We start from the raw sequence: 20,448 nt of genomic DNA, 5'->3' as shown, positions 1-20,448 counted from the left end.
AAATCTAAACGCGAATTTGACCTTACCTCACTCTTCTACCTTTTTGATTGGTTGATTTCAAAGAAATGTGTGCTTACAAAGTTTTATAAAACAATTTTTTTTATACTCGTATAGACTAGCATAGGACATTAGCATTGCTTATAAAACAATAGATCTGATTCTAAACTATTGACTTTAAATAAAAATGACACGTATTTTATTTATAAATATTTATTTGTTACACAATTATTTAATGCCAAAATCAATCAAAGACTTTTAATAATCATCACAATGTTCAATTTTTTACTTAAATAATATATAAAATAATTTAATATTTATCGACAGTAAAAAATCATTATCATTGACTGATTAATATTAAATATCATCAACGAAATTTTTACTGTTTTTGATGTAGTCTTTAGGTGAAATGTTCAAGTCTTATTTTCATACTTAATTTTCATAATTTTCATAATACGAGTAAGATGTCTACGATGACACATTATCTAATTTCGAACATGTATAAAATGGCGTATGATTGACTTTATGAAATGTGATTAATGAGATTAATTTATTGTTTAGTGCAGTTCAAGCTGTATTTCATATAAATAACGATTATTTGTATGAGGGTATGTGTTGCTTTTAATTTCAATGGTGTTTTAAATGAAATAATAGAATTTCGTTTTTAATTCAAATACAATAAGAGAACAGATTTTACAGCATCGGAGAAATGATTATTCTACTTGTGAATTAAATAAAAAATTACCTACTTACATTAAAAACATTATTTACAGAAATCATAAGTGCGTCATAAATTCTTAACAGACAACAAATAAAACGAATTTTCCTGTTGCGTTAAATCAGTTCCTACAAAATCATATAATTTGACATTGTTACCAAGCTTACTATGTGATCTTTTACAATCGTGTTGTATAACATAGTATGTATCGAGCTAGGAATGGCATCGGATTAGACGTAGCGTTTAGATGTAGCACTCCGGTGAAACTGTTGACCAATGGCTTCCGTCGCTGTTACCTTGTGGATCTATGGTATATGCATTTTTTTATTATATATATTGTTCTTATTCTTCAATTAAAAAAATATGTTGAACCTGTTTTTGAATCTCAATTCTATTATTAATTAACTGAATGTGGCTTATCAGTCTTTTCAAGACTGTTGGCTCAGTCTACCCCGCAAGGGATAAAGACGTGACCACATATTGAAGCGTCGACATTTAGACGTATACTGTACAAGTTAGGTGGATATAAAAAAAAATTTGACAATCAATGATTCACCCTAACGATGTATATAATTATATAAAGAAATACACTTTAATTTCAATGTAATGTGATAGGTAAATGTAATGTGTATAATTATAAATTTACTTTAACTAATGCGTATACCATAAGATAATCCGCTATTAGTATAGAGGTCCTGATTTACTGATCGAAATAGTGAAATGTGGGAAATGTAATCAGGGTTTCGAATTTATGATTAAAATTATTGACAAAGCATGACGGTTTTAAAATGTTTCTTTGTTTTTATCTTTATTATTTCTTTGGATTGATTATTCTGAATAAAAGTAGAGATCGTGCTATGTTTTGTCGATTTCGAGAACCCTGATTTTTATCGTAATGAAAATTTAAAGCAAAAGTATTAAATACTTTCTATATTTTTATGTCAAACGTAATTAGGCAATTTAATTCAAAATAATAATCTATTTGAAATTTAATTTGTGTTTGTATAAATGTGTGCTTTGTATAGTAGAAGCGTAGATGCATTTTCGATTAATAAATTTGGACCATATTTATTATATAATAAGAACGACTTTGGATTGCACTTTTTGGCATAACACTACTGTTGATATTATGTGTATAGAATATTTGCAATGTATATTATTACATTTAGAAAATACGAATTTTTATTTATAAATTAATTGATAAGCTATTTTATTTTGTAAATCGATCGGTAACTTATTTCGTATTTATTGTTTTCTTTAATTATTTTTGGATTTTGTATAGTTTTTCGATTTTGTTGTGTAAGGCCTAACTCAAAGACTAATAATTCTCGTGAAAGGGCCTAATTTCTTAACGATTTCTATTTTGATGGTGGTATTTTTGTTTGACGATGCGAGAATAAACGTGTATTATTAAAGACGTTTTGTGTTTTCTTTTGATTTCAAATTACGTACTAAATTTTATGAATTCTGTGCAATCTTCAATCTGAGAATGAAAACGAGACACTAAAGAAATGAGACGCCGCCAAAGGGAAGATCTTCCGCCAGGCTAGGTGTTACGCCTGGGGAACCGCGCGACAGACGATGTTGAGTCAGATGTATTCATGCTCCAATCCGTGAAATCTTTGCTTGCGCGATTTAGATTTTTCACTGTTTTTGCCTGTATGGTTGTTGTGACTTGTGGCGTAGAGATGTCGCCACAAGATATTATTACTATTTGTCCAGTAAACATCTCGTTTTGATATTCAGCACTTCTTTGATGGCGGAATGCAAACTAGTTTATGGTGAGAAGACAAATTCCTCATATTTCACATCCAAAGCCTTCAATATTGATTCCGTTGTATAAGGCGTGTCTGAAACATACAAAACACAATATTTTCTTGTCAGGCAAAATTTATGTTAAGATTAAAAAAAAAATTATCCTTATGTTTTAAAGTGCAGTAGAAAGCAGTTTCTAATTATAGGCAGAATTCATTTTTATGGCGAGTAGGCAAGGCTTTCAACACTGTTGCAAAAACCATAGACATTGATATTTTTAACACCTCTCCAGCAAGGGCTAAGCATTTGTTGTATGAAAACTTTTTTTGTGATTAAGTATTTACATTTATCTTCTTTAAGACTAATTATTCACAGTATGTATGCACTTAAGCATCTGCTTCAATGTTATAATTAACTGGTGTGTGTTTAATTGGCGTTCTCGAAAATCTTATTTTTTAAACTGTTTTTATTAGTGAAGACCTGTAATTGGCTCTTAAATGTATAATTGAAAATCTAATGATTGTATAACTTGCTGTTGGTCATCCAAATATATAAAATAAAATAAAATAATTTACGCGTGAAACTTATATCTAACCTGAGACACTGCAAGATATTAGTACTTTGTCTAAAGTTAATAAAAACCGCCATTAAAGTAAAATATCATCTCTGTAATCTAACTTCCCATACTGGATGTAAAAGGTTTCTCGGAGTTTCTCAGTCTCGATGATAAAAGCTGGGTTAGGTATTGAGCGTTTTTAAACATTGAACTGTTTCTCATCGGCTAAAACTTTAATGAAAATGATCAATGATTGTTTGATTAATCTGAACTTATTTTCTATGACACATACATGCATTTAATCACGTTTATATATTTAACTGGGTAGATAGAGCCAACAGTCTTGACCAAACTGGAAGGCCACGTTTAGCTTTATAATGGAATTGAGATTGAAATTGTGATAGGTTGCTGGAATTAAGTTTTAAAATCTCATACTCTAACGAAAGCCTACCAATGTCGATCCATTCGGCGGGATCATGCCCCGATTCCTTTCTGGACCTGGTGATGTTTTGTCTTAAAACGTGAGTGATGCCGTGGGCTGTGCAGATTCCCATCTCTCCTACCGCTGTTAGAGAAACAAATATTATTTAAAAACAGTTTTAATGCTTCGCTTTCACACGATTTGTAATAAACATTATTTAAAAGCAATTTAAATGAATTTACCATTACCAATAACCCTACATACATACATATAAACACGTCCCTTGCTGAATATATCTAAAGGCATACCCTGGGCTCCTCTCCAGAGGGAGGAGACATACATAAAATCCCGCCTCTTTCCCGACTAGACTCGAGGTAGGCAGAGACTACATCTTCCTACATTCATACTTTCGATTCATCCACATTCATAACACTTTTCATAAAAGCTCGTCGGTTTCGGGTACTCATGACCTGACCTTTCACCAAGATCCAAAATACTTACTTTTAGATCCCAGCACGCCTTGAGGATTCTTAGAGTTATATCTGAACTTGATCCTGAAGTCCACAGGAATGTCCATCGCCAGTGGAACATGGTAGGTGAGAGAGCGGTTGGTGAGGAGTCTGCCGGAGTGTTTGTCAAAGATGTACTCCTCTGAAGTGTAGTAGCCCAAACCTTGGATGTAACCACCTTCCAGCTATATCAGAAAATGTAACAAAAATATGATCACATTGATTTGAATGTGTAAAAATTTGTCAGTTTACCATTAGACCATCAAATTATCACAATGATTCTGCTGTATGTTGGAGGTCTTATAGCAACTATTTGATTGATTAATTGAAAATTTAAGCGTGTAGGGGTTAAAAAAGGTAGTTAGGAATGACACACGAACTGAAAGGCCAATATAATGAGATTAATAACTGTAACGAACTTAATAACTTATTCAGAATTGTATTTTTGTATCAGTTCATAAAACAGTCATTAATCAACTTAATATAGACCGATCATCTCTCTCATCTATGCGTATTCTTCGTTAAAACCCCTCATGCTTTCATTCGAAGTGTTACCACCGCTTACAAGTCAAAAATATATAAAAGTCATTACCTGTCCAACATCAATCAGCGGGTTGGCACTCAGCCCCACATCTTCTAAAATGTCCGCTCTCAGTTTCTCATACTTTCCAGTCAAAACATCCAACTGGGTTTCCAAGATGGCGACCGCGAACGCACTATACCCCGACAAATCCTCTTCTTTATCCGACATCATATATTTCGCTGTCAAATCTATCAACAACTCGCCAGCGCGCCAAATCAACTCTTTCCAAGTATACGGCTTGGTCATCTCCTTTTTCACAGGCTCCAATCGTTCCTTCAAAATATTACAAGCCCTAATAATAGAATAACACACACTTTCGCTCGTAATACTTGATCCGGAAAACACGTTGTTGGCCGCTATGTAGCTAAAATGTGGTAAAACTGAGACATAGTCCAATGGAATGCCCAATTCGTACGCGCAAACTTGAGCAGCCTTCGTATTCAAACCCTGACCCATCTCAATACCGCCTCCTGTTATCGTCACTGTACCGTCTCCCCTATAAATGGTAACCATGGCTGTATAATTCCCGTAATAAGTTACTGGAAACAGCATAATACTAATTTGGATGTCTCTTTTCATCCAACGATTTTCTTGATTAAATTTCTCGATAGCTTTAACTCTTTCGTCAATATCGACTTCTTTCTTGAGAGTGTCGATCATTTCGGGGAGGTCATTGTCGTCGGGTCTCATGTTGATTTTGCGGACATCTGTCGGGTTTTTGTTCACGGCGAAAGCAATGTGCTCCATTATGTGTTCTATGTGCGTGATGCCTTCGCACGTTCCTGGAAGATTGGTTATGAATAGGTATATAAGTCTGTTTGAATACAGTAGCGACCCGCGCCGGTTTTATGCGGGTAGCATTTATATATTAAACTTCCACAGAAAACCCTTTTCCAACATTTCAAACAGAAACAAAATCCGTCCACAGCTGTCAGAGATTAGTGCATCTATACAGACAGAGACTTTATAATATGTTTTGTGTGAGTGAAAATATGTCGCGTTTAAAATAAAAATATCTCCGTGTTGGTAAAAATAAGTTAACAATATCATAAAAACTCAAAACAATATAAAACAATGTGAATAATTCTAATCCATTCATGACAATAATTAAAAAAATATATGTACAAAAGAACGTGCTTATTCTTCGTTTAAAATAATTACATTTTTCTATGTGGCCAGTACGTAAATTAAATAAAACATTTTTAAACAATGTGACTGTTTAAAGAATATTATGTTGATTTCATGAGTTTGTAGCGGGAGCGATGATTCGGCTCGACCGCCACCAAAGGGAAGATCTTCCGCCAGGCTAGGTGTGACGCCTGGGGAACCGTGGCTCCGACAATTGTGTCGGAGGTTGCATATATAGCTCCAATCCGTGAAATCTTTGCTTGCGCGATTAAGGTTTTTCGCTGTTTTTGTCTGATAGCGTCGCGTGATTCTATTTTTTATTTTTGTGACTTGTGGCGTATGGATTTCGCCACAAATACCTATGTGCAACTGCTCACCTGGAGCTCGAGCGAAGGTGTTAGAAGCTTTATCAGTGGTCACATAGGCAGTCCTCAGATGCCAGTTGGCAACATCGTAGCAATGCTTGAAGCCGTCCACTACGTACGAGAGGACACTATCGTTGTGAGAACAACCCTCGTCTTCAATAATTTCGGCCTCCAAGTATTGAATCTTGCCGTTGTTGTCGACACCGACCTGAAATTTCAGACTGGGTTTTTGTACTTAACCTTCAGAATTATAACCTGGTTCCGTGATTTCTGGAGAGGAAACTTGGATTTATTATACATTCAGTCAGAAAAGTATCGGGAATGGATTATTTATTTATGGTTCCAAATTCAAATTTTTGTTTTTTTTGTTGTTGTTAGATTGGCACAACTGTTTTCCATTTTGGCGCGGAGTTTGAGTTGCATCTGTTGTTTACATTAAATACAGTGCTATTTTTAGTTATATCATATCTAGTGTGTATTGCTAATTTCATAATGGATAAAAACATCGAACAAAGAGTTTGTCTTAAATTTTGCATTGCCAATGGAATATCGTGTTCGGAGTCACTGAAAATGTTACAGAAGGCTTACGGTGAATCGACTTTATCAAAAACTCGTGCTTATGAGTGGTACAAAGCGTTCAAAAGCGGTCGAGATGTGATGGAAGATTTGCCTCGCTCTGGTAGGCCATCAACGTCTGCAACTGAAGTTAACATCGCAAAAGTGAAGGAAATAGTGACTGAAAATCCTCATTCAACTTTGAGAGAGATAGCCACCGAACTTTCTGTATCTCACGAGTCGATCCGTACCATTTTAACTAATAATTTGGGTATGAAACATGTTGCCGCTCGGCTAGTCCCAAAAGACCTGAATTTTTTTCAAAAACTCAATCGCATGAGAGTCGCTGAGGACATGCTAGAACGAGTCAATTCCGACCCAACATTCATGAAACGCATTGTTACTGGTGACGAGACGTGAGTTTACGAGTTTGACATGCAAACTAGTCAACAAGCTTCGGAGTGGCGCCTTCCAACTGAACCGAAACCGAAAAAACCACGCCAAAGTCGTTCAAAAGTCAAAGTCATGTTGACTGTTTTCTTTGACTATCGCGGTGTTGTGCACTCGGAATTCTTGCCGGAAGGTCAAACGGTAAATAAGGAATATTATTTGAGTGTTATGCGGCGTTTAAGAGAGCAAATCCGACGAAAAAGGCCAGATTTGTGGAAAGAAAATTCTTGGATTTTGCACCATGATAATGCACCTTCGCACAAGGCCATCATTGTGAACGAATTTTTAACCAAACACTCAACAAATACCATCGAGCAACCACCATATTCACCAGATATGGCTCCAGCCGACTTTTTTCTTTTTCCTAAACTCAAATTACCACTTCGTGGCACCCGTTTTCAATCGGTAGAAGACATAAAAGAGAATTCGCGGCGAGAACTGACCTCAATTCCGGAAACAGCGTTTAAAAAATGTTTTGATGATTGGATTATTCGTTGGCGTAAGTGTATCGTTTCTAAAGGAGCATATTTTGAAGGTGATAAAATAAATTTGGATGAATAACAAACAGTTTGTGTATTATTGATCTTTTCCTGCTACTTTCTTGACAGAGTAGTATATCAAAATTGGTGAATAGTGTCAACAAAAATTTACTTTTACATTATTACTTAACTTTATTACTTAAAAAATTCCTAATATTGCGTTTGGACCATTGCACTGTTCTGTACAATGAAAGTTTAATGTTATTTTCGTGAAGTAAATGAACAATATCGTATATTAAAATAAATCATATGAGAAAGGCGAAGGCACAGAATAATACGTAACAATACGTTAATTAAATGTTGTTTTTTTATGTTTTATGAGTGTATTGGCAAAGGAGAAGATTAAGAGGAAATATCTAGAAAGGCTTATAACAATAGTGAACTAACGGTGAAGAAGGAGGCCTAATATATATTTTTTCATGACGACCTCTGTCTTGACGTTGAACTTAGAATCTGCGGTTATTTCCAGATAGAAATTGATCTCTTTTGGATTTCCTTGGATGTTGAGTCATTATATTTTGCGAAGGTATACCGGGTATACCCATCCGAATTCCCAGATAGAAAAAATTATTAGCAATACATACATACATACAGTTACGTCTATATCCCTTGCGGGGTAGACAGATCCAGCACGCAGGCCACGTTCAGCTGTATAGATTTATGATGAAACTGAGATTTAAATAGTGACAGGTTGCTAGCCCATCACCTACAAACAATATTTGGAATTTATATAATGTGTATTTATTTATGTTTTTCCTTATGTATTATGACTGAAGATCGGAATAGGTAGATTGAATTGGGGTCAATGAACTGAAATGTATATATTATAATGGACATGCCTCCGTCCGGAATTGCGGGATTTGTAAATTATTAAGATTATTTCCGGAATTTTTACAAGTGGGATGAAGAATATATTTAGTGGTAGCTGTTTTCCCCCGACTTCGTTCACGTTAATTGTAGTCCTATGTTACCCGCGGACAATGTAGTTCACTGTAGGGGGAAGTCCCGTAACGCCGGACGGCACCTAGCGCCGGACACTCGTACTATTCAAGCGAGTACAAATCAGTTCGTTTCAAAATACAAGTGAAAGGGGTGCTGGGGCATACAGGTACAAGATCACGCGCCGTGCCTCTCCAGTGACGCACACGGCCGCGGCAAGAGTAACAATTTGCTGTTTTAGGCTCGAAATCACGGCGTCACCTAAATATCAATGTAAGTAATTCTAGTATATTTATGCATTTACATTTGAGTGGTATTCAAAGATAAAATCAGTACTCGATTGTTATCCGTAAAATGGTAGAATATTATTACATCTTTTAAACAATTTAAGTAGGTACCATCTAATGAACGAAAATGTGTGTCCCTTAGCACCGGACACTAAGTCGTCTTTTAGTGCCGGACAGTAAACATATTGATATTTCTTGTAAGAAATTACGTATTTTATTCTAATTATTTAATTTTGTTTTAGAGTATAGAAGAAAGAAGATAGTTAAAATGGAAGAGAAAGAAAAGAAAGGATCCTGGGATCCACAGAGCTTACAAACTGCTATTGATAAGGTTATGTCAAAAGAACTGAGTGTAAGACAAGCTGCAATGCGATACAATATTCCTTAAAGCACTATACATTAAATAAAGGTCCTAAATCGAGAAGAAGTAACAATGAAACCAAAGTTAGGTAGATTCACTAACACCTTCTCAGCAGAGTATGAAGAAGTCTTGGTGGACCACATTAAAGATTTATCGAATAGATGCATGCCGCTCATGAAAAAGAAGTTTCTTAAATTAGCATACGACTAAGCTGAAGTCATGAAGATTCCTCATCGATTTAATAAAGAAAAAGGCAGAGCTGATAAATAAAAAATAAAAGTCGCAATAAAAAATTACGACTTCATGAAAAGGCATTCTGACATTTCGTTGAGAATACCGGAATCGACAAGCATGATGCGCCCCGTAGGATTTAACAAACCACGAGTGGATCTCTTCTACGACAACCTTGAAAAGCTGATGAAACAGCACAACATTCACACCCTCACGAATTTATAACTGTGATGAAACTGGTGTCAGTTGCGTGCACAAATATTCGTCCGGTACTAGGTGCCACTTTTTAAAATTATGTTTTTTGTTACCAAAGTTTGTTTGATAGTATTAATTATTTTTTAGCAGAGGTTGCATTTTTGTTAAATTAATTTGATTTCTAACTTTGTTATCTAATATAAGTCATAATTTTATAAACATTCCTTAAATATTTTATGTTTTATTTTGAAATAACCTTAGGTGTCCGCCACTGGGGGACTTCCCCCTAAGTGTAAGTACTGAAATGGAATCCCGGAGAAGAGGCTTATCCATGTTATGCTTTCTATGGTAATTCATGATGCGAGTACATAAAATCAATCTACCTATTCCGATCTCTGATTATGACATTACGGCCTCTGTGGCTCAGCGGTAGTACGCTTGTCTATGACACCGGAGGTCCCGGGTTCGAATCCCGGTCAGGGCATGATGAGAAAAGAACTTTTTCTGATTGGCCTGGGTCTTGGATGTTTATCTATATCTTCTTCTTCTTCTTGCGTCGTAAACCTCATTACTGAGGGTCGTGAACTCCCCGGAAACAAGTCAGTTTAGAGCGCACTACGTCTCTCCACCTTGCCCGGTCCTTAGCGGTGTGGAGCGCCTCATGTAGGTCCTTATCCAGAGTCGAACGTATCTGGTCAGTCCATCTAAGTGGGCTACGTCCCCTTGATCGTTTCCCCTCTACCTTGCCGGTGATCATCAGCTGTTCCAAATTGTCGCCATCTTTGCGGGCTATGTGGCCAAAAAATTCCAGGATTCTTCGTAAACAGATGGTGGAAAGCCTAGTTTGGATGTTGAGTTCACGAAGAATAGACCTGTTTGTGCGAAATGCAGTCCATGGAATCTGGAGCATCTTTCTCCAGCACCACATCTCGAAAGCATCAATGCGGTTTATCTATATAAGTATTTATTATAAAACATAGTATCGTTGAGTTAGTATCTCGTAACACAAGTTTCGAACTTACTTCGAGGCTAACTCAATCAGTGTAATTTGTCTCGTATATATATTTATTATTTATTTATTTATGGTTCATTCCAGGCGCCCCTCCTCTCGGTGGACTGCAAGAGCAACCCGCCGACGTACAGCTTTGTCCAGGGCTGGCAGCTGTTGGCCCTGGCCGTCAGTCTGTTCGTGCCCAAGAACAACAGGCTGCTGTGGTATTTGAAACTACATATTAGCAGGCATTCGGATACTAAGTGAGTATTTGTATTAATTTTAATGTGATAAGGTAAAGTAAATTTTCATAATATTTTCTTATTAATGGATATCTTTCTATTCTTTCGTTTAGTTTAGTAGTTAATTTAAAAATATAGAAAAAAAATATTTTCATCGATTTTGCATTCTCTGCATATTTCGTGACGGCGAAAACGGCTCAATAGAAAATTGCATAATAATCGGTACAGTAGTTTTGAAACTTTTCGTTGCAAACAATAATTCATTTATTTTTCACTTCTTAATATGTACATATGTATGTATGATTATATGTATGTACATACATACATATAATCACACATTTTTTCCTAGAAGCAGAGACTACATCTTTCCAATTGCCACGATTTCTTCGCTTCATCCACATTCATAATATAAAACTAAATTCAAAATAAATTGTTCACCAGAACGGAATGCGGCAAATACGCGGCGTACTGCGCACGCGCACTGGAGCGCACCATACGTAACGGAGGACGAGAGGACAAACCTTCTAGGATGGAAGTTCTCTCTATACTGCTGAAGAACCCTTATCATCACTGCTTGCCACACGCGATACCTGTGCATATGCTCAACAATACTTATCAGGTGAACGAAATTATCTCTTTTAAATCTTATCACTTGATATAGTACCAGAGTCAACAGTATTGAAAAGACTGATAGGCCACGTTCAGCTGTATGGCTTAATGATATAACATCTAGGTATACTAATATTATAAAGCTGAAGAGTTTGTTTGTTTGTTTGTTTGTTTGAACGCGCTAATCTCAGAAACTACTAGTTCGAATTGAAAAATTCTTTTTGTGTTTAATAGACTATTTATCAAAATGGCTTTAGACTATATAACATCACGCTGCAACTATTAGGAGCGAAGAAATAATGGAAAATGTGAAAAAAAACGGGGTAAATTATTCATCCTTGAGGGCTTCAATGATGCCTAAAATAACTATTCCACGCGGACGAAGTCGCGGGCACAGCTAGTTTATTTATAAAATAATCGTATAGTTAATCAAATATTGAGATAAAATTAAATTTCCAGGTGGTAAGTTTCGACGGTTCGACGACGGTGGAAGAGTTCTTATCAACTTTAAGCACAGAGCTCGGCTGCAGAGACACCGCCACTTCGGGCTTTGCTCTGTTCAGCGACGACCCCATTGAGAAGGACTTGGAGCACCATATTAAACCTGATAAAAAGGTACGTTTGATACAAAGGTTTCTTTATTTTTTATCAAGGCGAGAAAATCATGTTTATTTGTTGTGTTCGTTAATTCTTTAAACTTTAGGTATAGTTACCTACAGATTTACTGAACGCTCAATGGTTTTAGTTTGTATGAATGGGGAGTTATGTTTCTCTGTGGACAAAACTAAAAAAATCTTCTTGAAATTTCTCAAATTTGTATTAAAAAGGTATACGATACTTACGATAAAATAAGTGGATCGATAAATTGTGTCAAGCAAGATCGGAAAACAAAATGTAATGCAACTAACTAAATAAAAAAAAAACAAAACTAAAATTTTCAAAATAGTTTAGTTTTCAGTGTTAAAACTTCGTTACAGTTTTTCTATGACTAAGATTTGAATTAATAAAGACTTAAAACATCATATAAGATTACTAATTTAGATTTCTGTTTCAGTTATGCGACGTGATATCGAAATGGGAGACGGCGTTGCGCGAGAAAGGCTCGGGAAAGTTCGAGAATTCTCGCGTAATCCGACTGACTTACCGCAATAGATTGTACTTTAAGAATTCAGTGAGAACCGAGACTGATAAGGAGAGGCTACTGCTGTGTTATCAGATCAATCAGCAAGGTGAGAAACACTACTTAATTTTAGTTTATTTTATGTTAAATTAAGTAATGTTCATAGTTTGGAAATTCTTGCGGTATTCAACTGATTTGCTGGAATAGAGAATTCAGTTATATCTGAGACTGAGATGTTATTGCTCTGTTATTAGATTAATCGGCAAGGTGAGAAACACTACTTATTTTTTTATTCATGTTATTAGGAGCGATACGGAGCGTTCCTGGCGCTATATTTTATTCAGGAATTTATCTAATCATCGAGAAAGAAAATTAATATTTATTCAATTAAATTTATTTTCTATTGAAAATTCTCTATAATTAATTGACTACTGATGCCTAGAAAATAATGATAAGGAAAAAAACTAAAGAAACATATATATATGTATGTATATGACTCCTAATTAAACATTGAAGTGAGAAACGCTACTTAATTTATTTCCCTATGTTTATAGATTACTTAGTTAAAATTTGAAGCTGAGAATTGTTTTTTTGCATATATTCGTCAGTGGTGGCGGGCCGCTTCCCCGTGAGCCGCTCGCTGGGCGCGGAGCTGGGCGCGCTGATGGCGCAGCTGGAGCTGGGCGACCAGCCCGCCGCGCACGCGCAGCCGCTCGCGCACCGCTTCTACCCCTACCGCTACCGCGCCGGCCTCACTACCGACCAGCTCAGGTCCGTGTTGCTTACACACACACATACATACATATAATCACGTCTATATACAAATATAAATATATACGGGACAAATTACACAGATTGAGTTAGCCTCGAAGTTCGAAACTTGTGTTACGAGATATTAACTCAACGATACTATATTTTATAATAAATACTTATATAGATAAACGTCCAAGACCCAGGCCAATCAGAGAAAGTTCGTTTCTCATCATGCCCTGACTGAGATTCGAACCCGGGACCTCCGGTGTCACAGACAAGCGCACTACCGCTGCGCCACAGAGACCGTCAACATATCACGTCACATACATACATATAATCACGTCTATATCCCTTGCGTGATAGACAGCACGAATAGTCTTGCAAAGACTGATAGGCCACGTTCAGCTATTGGGCTTTAAGATAAAATTGAGATTCAAATAGTGACAGGTTGCTAGCCCATCGCCTAAAAAAGAATCCCAAGTTTGTAAGCCTACCTCTTAATCGCCTTTTACGACATCCTACACACATATAGTCACGGCTACATACCTCGAGGGGCGGACAGAGACACTGATAGCCCACGTTCGGCTGTTTGGCTTGATGATACAATTGAGATTTATATACATATAATGACACGTTGTTAGCCCGTCGCTTGAAAGAAGAATCTCAAGTTTGATAAGCCTATGCCTAATCGCATTTTACGACATCCATGGGAAAGGGATGGAGAGTGGTCATATTCTTTTTTCTTTTGACATCGAGAACCACACGGCATCATTAGAAACAAAATTAATAAACCTTGAAACGGGTACGCTTCGTACGAGTATGGTCTGAATTTGGTTGTGCAGTTCAGATAAAAACTTCGTATAACAACCTGACTTAATCAACCCAGGATCCAATCAAAAGCCGCCTCGGATTCCTCTCTATAGAGGTGAGGATGTAACCGGGGCTAACGCGAGGTGGAAGTAGACTTTAATAAGTAGAATCAGACAATTAGGTAAACAATTTATTTTCAAAATTTTTTTTTTTTATGGGACACTACATTTCACTTAATAATTGTCATATCTTTTGGTTTTCAACAACATTGGTTGACGTCAAATAATTATACTTAAAACTAAGTTTCGCTTCCAAAGCGTTAGTGCAGAAGAAGCTGTGACAAACTGCACGGCAGCATTTTCTTCAACAACGTCAACTTCACAATTATCCAAACTTAGAATAGAAATGTGGACGAAAGAATACCTACATTGTTGTGATCAATTGACGTCTATGAAATAAAAAAGAAAATTAACCGCTTCTGCTCACCTATATACATACATAAAAGCACGCCTCTTTCCTGGAGGGGTAGGCAGAGACTACATCTTTCCACATGTCACGATCTCTGCACACTTCTCTTCATGCAAGCTCGGCGGTTTCGGGCACTCTTGACCTAACCCTTTGCCAGGACGTCCTTAATTACGCTCACCTACTTGGTTTTAATGCACTGCCGAGTGGCACCAATACAAAATAGAATAGGACCACTCCATCTCTTTCCCATGGATGTCGTAAAAGGCGACTTAGGGATAGGCTTACAAACTTGGGATTCTTTTTTAGGCGATGGGCTAGCAACCTGTCACAATTTGAATCTCAATTCTATCATTGATCCAAATAGCTGAACGTGGCCATTCAGTCTTTTCAAGACTGTTGGCTCTGTCTACATACATACATACATATAATCACGTCCATATCCCTTGCGGGGTAGACAGAGCCAACAGTCCTGAGCGGACTGATAGGCCACGTTCAGCTATTTGGCTTTAAGATAGAATTGAGATTCGAATAGTGACAAGTTGCTAGCCTATCGCCTAAAAAAAGAATCTCAAGTTTGTAAGCCTATCCCTTAGTCGCCTTTTACGACATCCATGGGAAAGAGATGGAGTGGTCCTATTCTTTTTTGTATTGGTGCCGGGAACCACACGGCACATGTCTACCCCGCAAGGTATATAGACGTGACCGTATGTATGTACGTACTTGGTTTTAATAAAAATAATATTATTACAGGGACATTGAAGAAACATTGCGGTCGAAATGGGCCGCGTTGAAAGGGCGAAGTACGGCGGATTGCGTCAGAATATACCTCAACTGTACGAGGAAGTGGCCGTTCTTCGGTGCTACGCTGTTCCAAGCGAGGGTAAGTAACATACATACATACATAAAATCACGCCTCTTTTCCGGAGGGGTAGGCAGAGGGTGAGTAACAATGAATTCGAAGACATTATCCCATTAAGTTCTATCTACATACATACATATATATGGTCACGTCTATATCCCTTGCGGTTAGACAGAGCCAACAGTCTTGAAAAGACTGAATGGCCACGTTCAACTATTTGGCTTAATGATAGAATTGATAATTAAAATAGTGACAGGTTGCTATTGTTAAGTTCTATCTAATATTATTTAATAACTAGCTGTCCCGGCAAACGTTGTTTTGCCATATAAATATTTTTTTTGTAATTTCTAGTAGAAAATAATAATGTTAAGGGTGGATAAAACTTATCACTAAGGAGTATGAAAAATAGACGTTGGCCGATTCTCAGACCTACTCAATATGCTCACAAAATGTCATATAATCACTTCTACTTCCCATGCGGAGTATACAGAGCCGACAGTCTTTTAACGACTGAAATTGTTTTTTCATTCATTCATATATAAATTATTTACAAATGTTGAAAAAGTGCTCACAGAAATCAAATTCATCGATAATTTTGGAATATGAAGAACATCCTTGATAGTATTTTCTTCATTTTGAATACCGTTCAGATAAAAATTTCCTTTTGGCTAGGCTATTTGACAAAGTAAAAAACTAATTTAGGGTATTTATTTATTTATAAGGAGCCCTAAAATATACTTTTCTGTCTTTATTTTAGCTATTTTATAAAAAAGCAAAGCAAATATGCCGCCAAAACGCAACTTTTAGCAATATGGCGACCAAGACATGCAGTGACGTAGATTTCGCATAAATATCATCCAGAGCTTGTTGGTGTTTCGAATAGTTTTGATTTTCTCTTGTTTTATTTAACTTGTGCCACGTCATATGTGTGAAAATTATTAAAATGAGTTCCTATAAATGTTGTGCAGTGCCTCAATGCACTAATACAACAATAAAAACTCCTACGAAACTGTATTTTTCTGTGCCGATGGATTTGAATATTCGCAAGAAGTGGTTTTAGCTTGCTCGGCGTAATCTTTGATGTGAGTATTTACGATGATAAGTTATTATTATTCGGCAGCATAGAAATCTAGATTGTCTTTGAAGAAGACGCCAATCATTTTTGCGTCTACTTTTGGTAGGTTTCGACTGTCAGCTTTCTCGAAATTGGTTTCCATTATTAAATACCTATGTTATCTGAGCAATCCTGAGCGATAAAACACTTATAAAATCTTGAAAAAAAAACAGCGAACACCAAGGAACGGTACGATCCACAGTCTGTTTATGCGTTATCTACGTCATAATCGAAACAGCCAATCACGATCGTTTTCAGTCACGTGACAGCTGCTTAATAAAACCTAATTTTCGGAGACGGGTTTTGTTAAAATAATGCAATATTTTTATTTCGCTTTGTTACAAATCGCTCCAAAAAATAATATTAAGACTGATGTCATAAAAAAAAAATTATTTTGATTACAATCTCTTTACCACAATTATCTATCGCCATGATCAAGGGACGATATTCCGGCGTTGATATTGGCAAGTTGCTGTGATAGAAACAACACTTTGGATATGTATTTCTCCACAGTCTCAAAGTTCTACAATTTGCATTGCCAAAGCGTCCTCTGAAGAGATATTCTACGACCCCAACCGTTGTTTTCATAAGCTTTTTCTAAACTATACCAAGCCGCTTTCAGTATCAGAACACAATAATATAGTCACATCTGTATCTCTTGCGGGGTAGACAGAGCCAACATTCTTGAAGAGACCGATAGGCCACGCTCAGCTTTTTGGCTTTGTGATAGAATTGAGATTCAACTAGTGACAGGTTGCTAGCCCACCGCCTAAAAGAGGAATTCCAAGTTTATAAGCCTATCCCTTAGTCGCCTTTTACGTGATGACGGATGCGTGGGAAAGAGATGGAGTGGTCCTATTCTTTTTTGTAATGGTGCCGGGAACCACACGGCACATTTTTAACATTTAATAACATCCATGGAAAATAAGATAGAGTGGTCCTATTCTTTTGTAATATTGGTACGCGGTACCACACGGCTTACTGTTAGTACATCTCGCAATGTGTGGCAGATAAAGCAGCCGGACCTGTCCATGGTGTGGCTGGCGGTGAGCGAGGAGGGCGTGGCGGTGCTGGAGCTGGCGTCCATGGCGGTGCTGCGCCGCTACGCGCTCAGCTCCATCGGGCTGTTCGGGGGGCTGCAGGTGGGTGTGGGGCACTGTCTGCTGCTGGGGAGCACACAGGGCGGGGGGTGCTGGAGCTGGCGTCCATGGCGGTGCTGCGCCGCTACGCGCTCAGCTCCATCGGGCTGTTCGGGGGGCTGCAGGTGGGTGTGGGGCACTGTCTGCTGCTGGGGAGCACACAGGGCGGGGGGTGCTGGAGCTGGCGTCCATGGCGGTGCTGCGCCGCTACGCGCTCAGCTCCATCGGGCTGTTCGGGGGGCTGCAGGTGGGTGTGGGGCACTGTCTGCTGCTGGGGAGCACACAGGGCGGGGGGTGCTGGAGCTGGCGTCCATGGCGGTGCTGCGCCGCTACGCGCTCAGCTCCATCGGGCTGTTCGGGGGGCTGCAGGTGGGTGTGGGGCACTGTCTGCTGCTGGGGAGCACACAGGGCGGGGGGTGCTGGAGCTGGCGTCCATGGCGGTGCTGCGCCGCTACGCGCTCAGCTCCATCGGGCTGTTCGGGGGGCTGCAGGTGGGTGTGGGGCACTGTCTGCTGCTGGGGAGCACACAGGGCGGGGGGTGCTGGAGCTGGCGTCCATGGCGGTGCTGCGCCGCTACGCGCTCAGCTCCATCGGGCTGTTCGGGGGGCTGCAGGTGGGTGTGGGGCACTGTCTGCTGCTGGGGAGCACACAGGGCGGGGGGTGCTGGAGCTGGCGTCCATGGCGGTGCTGCGCCGCTACGCGCTCAGCTCCATCGGGCTGTTCGGGGGGCTGCAGGTGGGTGTGGGGCACTGTCTGCTGCTGGGGAGCACACAGGGCGGGGGGTGCTGGAGCTGGCGTCCATGGCGGTGCTGCGCCGCTACGCGCTCAGCTCCATCGGGCTGTTCGGGGGGCTGCAGGTGGGTGTGGGGCACTGTCTGCTGCTGGGGAGCACACAGGGCGGGGGGTGCTGGAGCTGGCGTCCATGGCGGTGCTGCGCCGCTACGCGCTCAGCTCCATCGGGCTGTTCGGGGGGCTGCAGGTGGGTGTGGGGCACTGTCTGCTGCTGGGGAGCACACAGGGCGGGGGGTGCTGGAGCTGGCGTCCATGGCGGTGCTGCGCCGCTACGCGCTCAGCTCCATCGGGCTGTTCGGGGGGCTGCAGGTGGGTGTGGGGCACTGTCTGCTGCTGGGGAGCACACAGGGCGGGGGGTGCTGGAGCTGGCGTCCATGGCGGTGCTGCGCCGCTACGCGCTCAGCTCCATCGGGCTGTTCGGGGGGCTGCAGGTGGGTGTGGGGCACTGTCTGCTGCTGGGGAGCACACAGGGCGGGGGGTGCTGGAGCTGGCGTCCATGGCGGTGCTGCGCCGCTACGCGCTCAGCTCCATCGGGCTGTTCGGGGGGCTGCAGGTGGGTGTGGGGCACTGTCTGCTGCTGGGGAGCACACAGGGCGGGGGGGCTGGAGCTGGCGTCCATGGCGGTGCTGCGCCGATCATACAGGGACACTTGAAGCGAGAGCGATGATTCGGCTCGACCGCCACCAAAGGAATGATCTTCCGCCAGGCTAGGTGTAGTGAAGTGGTAGACGCCTGGAGAACCGCGCGACACACGATGTTGTGTCGAACATTGTGTATATGCTTCCAATCCTTTTTTCACATAGACAAAATACAAAATCTAGTTAGCAGCGTGGCCGTCGCTTACATTTTTGTCTTCGTGTTTGCCCATGACGCTGCTCATAATGAATTTTAAAAAAATATACATAGACCATAAAACACAACTTAAATAATAATGAAAACACTCATAATCTGGAAGATAATATAGATATGTTTAATGATATTTATACACACGCCATACCGCTCCAAAATTTATTTCTCCTCTCACGGGTCTACTGGAAGAGATTTTTTTTGAAATAAGCAGCACCTTTATTTTAGAATTAATGTAATAAATTCTCCTGTATATAATTTTGTGTACGTAAAGAATGATATAAAAATTGTTTTCGAGGACAAATATACCTGAGTAGGTAAGGAAAACCTAACTTAAACCAATTTATCGTAATTTCCAGGATGATCTAATGATGTTGATTGACGGAGATGACGCCGCTAGTCCCGTGCACAAGATGCTGATCAGTCTCAATAAGCCTAAAGTGAGTATTTTTTTATATTTACAAAAAAACTAAAAACGAGTGATAAACATTTTAATTTAGATTAAATGAATATACTATTTATAAGGAATTTAACTAACGGAATTTAATTTATCATACGGGACAAATTACAGAGAAGTCACAACAAGTAAAATTTATATTGATCTAAATTTATATATGTAAAAATATCGTATTAATTTATTACATACATACATACATAAAATCACGCCTCTTTCTTTTTCTTTAATTTATTACATTCGAAAATATTTTTAACTTCTGGAAGAAACATCTTTTGAATTTAGCACAACGGTGTTCATACATTCAGTGCAATGCGTCATCTTTACATTTCAAATCATTGAAACAACATTTGTCCGACAGATGGCAGAGCTGACCCACCTAATAGCGGACTACAAGAACGCGGTGCTGGGGGCGGCGGGCGGCGCGCGCAGCCCCCCGCCGCGCCGCGCCTCCCCCCGCCGCCGCAGCCCCGCGCCCCACGCCTCGCCCGCCACGCTGCCCCACGCGCACTCCCACTCCCACTCCCACCACCACACCGGCCACAACACGCTCAACTCGCACACCACCACCATGACGCTGGGCTCCGACAGAAACGCGACCCTGACGCTCAGCTCCCACACGTCCAGCTTCAACCCGGATAGAGTACTATCCCATGGACAGC

At 39.6% G+C, this 20,448-nt stretch overlaps 1 protein-coding gene across 1 annotated transcript; it reads right to left on the bottom strand.

Moving 5' to 3' along the window:
• Positions 1-228: 228 nt before the first annotated feature.
• On the bottom strand, positions 229-4,417 carry LOC132902562 (uncharacterized). The gene is made up of 3 exons (XM_060948298.1): positions 3,949-4,417; positions 3,478-3,591; positions 229-2,565 (listed from the first exon to the last, which is right to left on the bottom strand). The coding sequence occupies exons 1-3, from the start codon at positions 4,022-4,024 to the stop codon at positions 2,492-2,494; spliced, it is 264 nt and encodes an 87-aa protein (XP_060804281.1). The 5' UTR covers positions 4,025-4,417; the 3' UTR covers positions 229-2,491.
• Between the last annotated feature and the right edge of the window lie 16,031 nt (positions 4,418-20,448).

Source organism: Amyelois transitella, chromosome 15, assembly GCF_032362555.1.
Source record: "Amyelois transitella isolate CPQ chromosome 15, ilAmyTran1.1, whole genome shotgun sequence".
Taxonomy (NCBI): domain Eukaryota; kingdom Metazoa; phylum Arthropoda; class Insecta; order Lepidoptera; family Pyralidae; genus Amyelois; species Amyelois transitella.
The sequence above is the reverse complement of the archived record's forward strand: the minus strand, read 5'-3'. Positions and strand labels throughout refer to the sequence as shown.

Excerpts from the sequence above, each read along its gene's own strand:
- LOC132902562 (XM_060948298.1), bottom strand. The coding sequence starts at position 4,024 with ATGGACATTCCTGTGGACTTCAGGATCAAGTTCAGATATAACTCTAAG. Across the intron at positions 3,592-3,948 it reads AGGCGTGCTGGGATCTAAAA|CGGTAGGAGAGATGGGAATC; the intron begins GTAAGTATTTTG and ends TTTCTCTAACAG. Across the intron at positions 2,566-3,477 it reads CGCCGAATGGATCGACATTG|ACACGCCTTATACAACGGAA; the intron begins GTAGGCTTTCGT and ends TGTATGTTTCAG.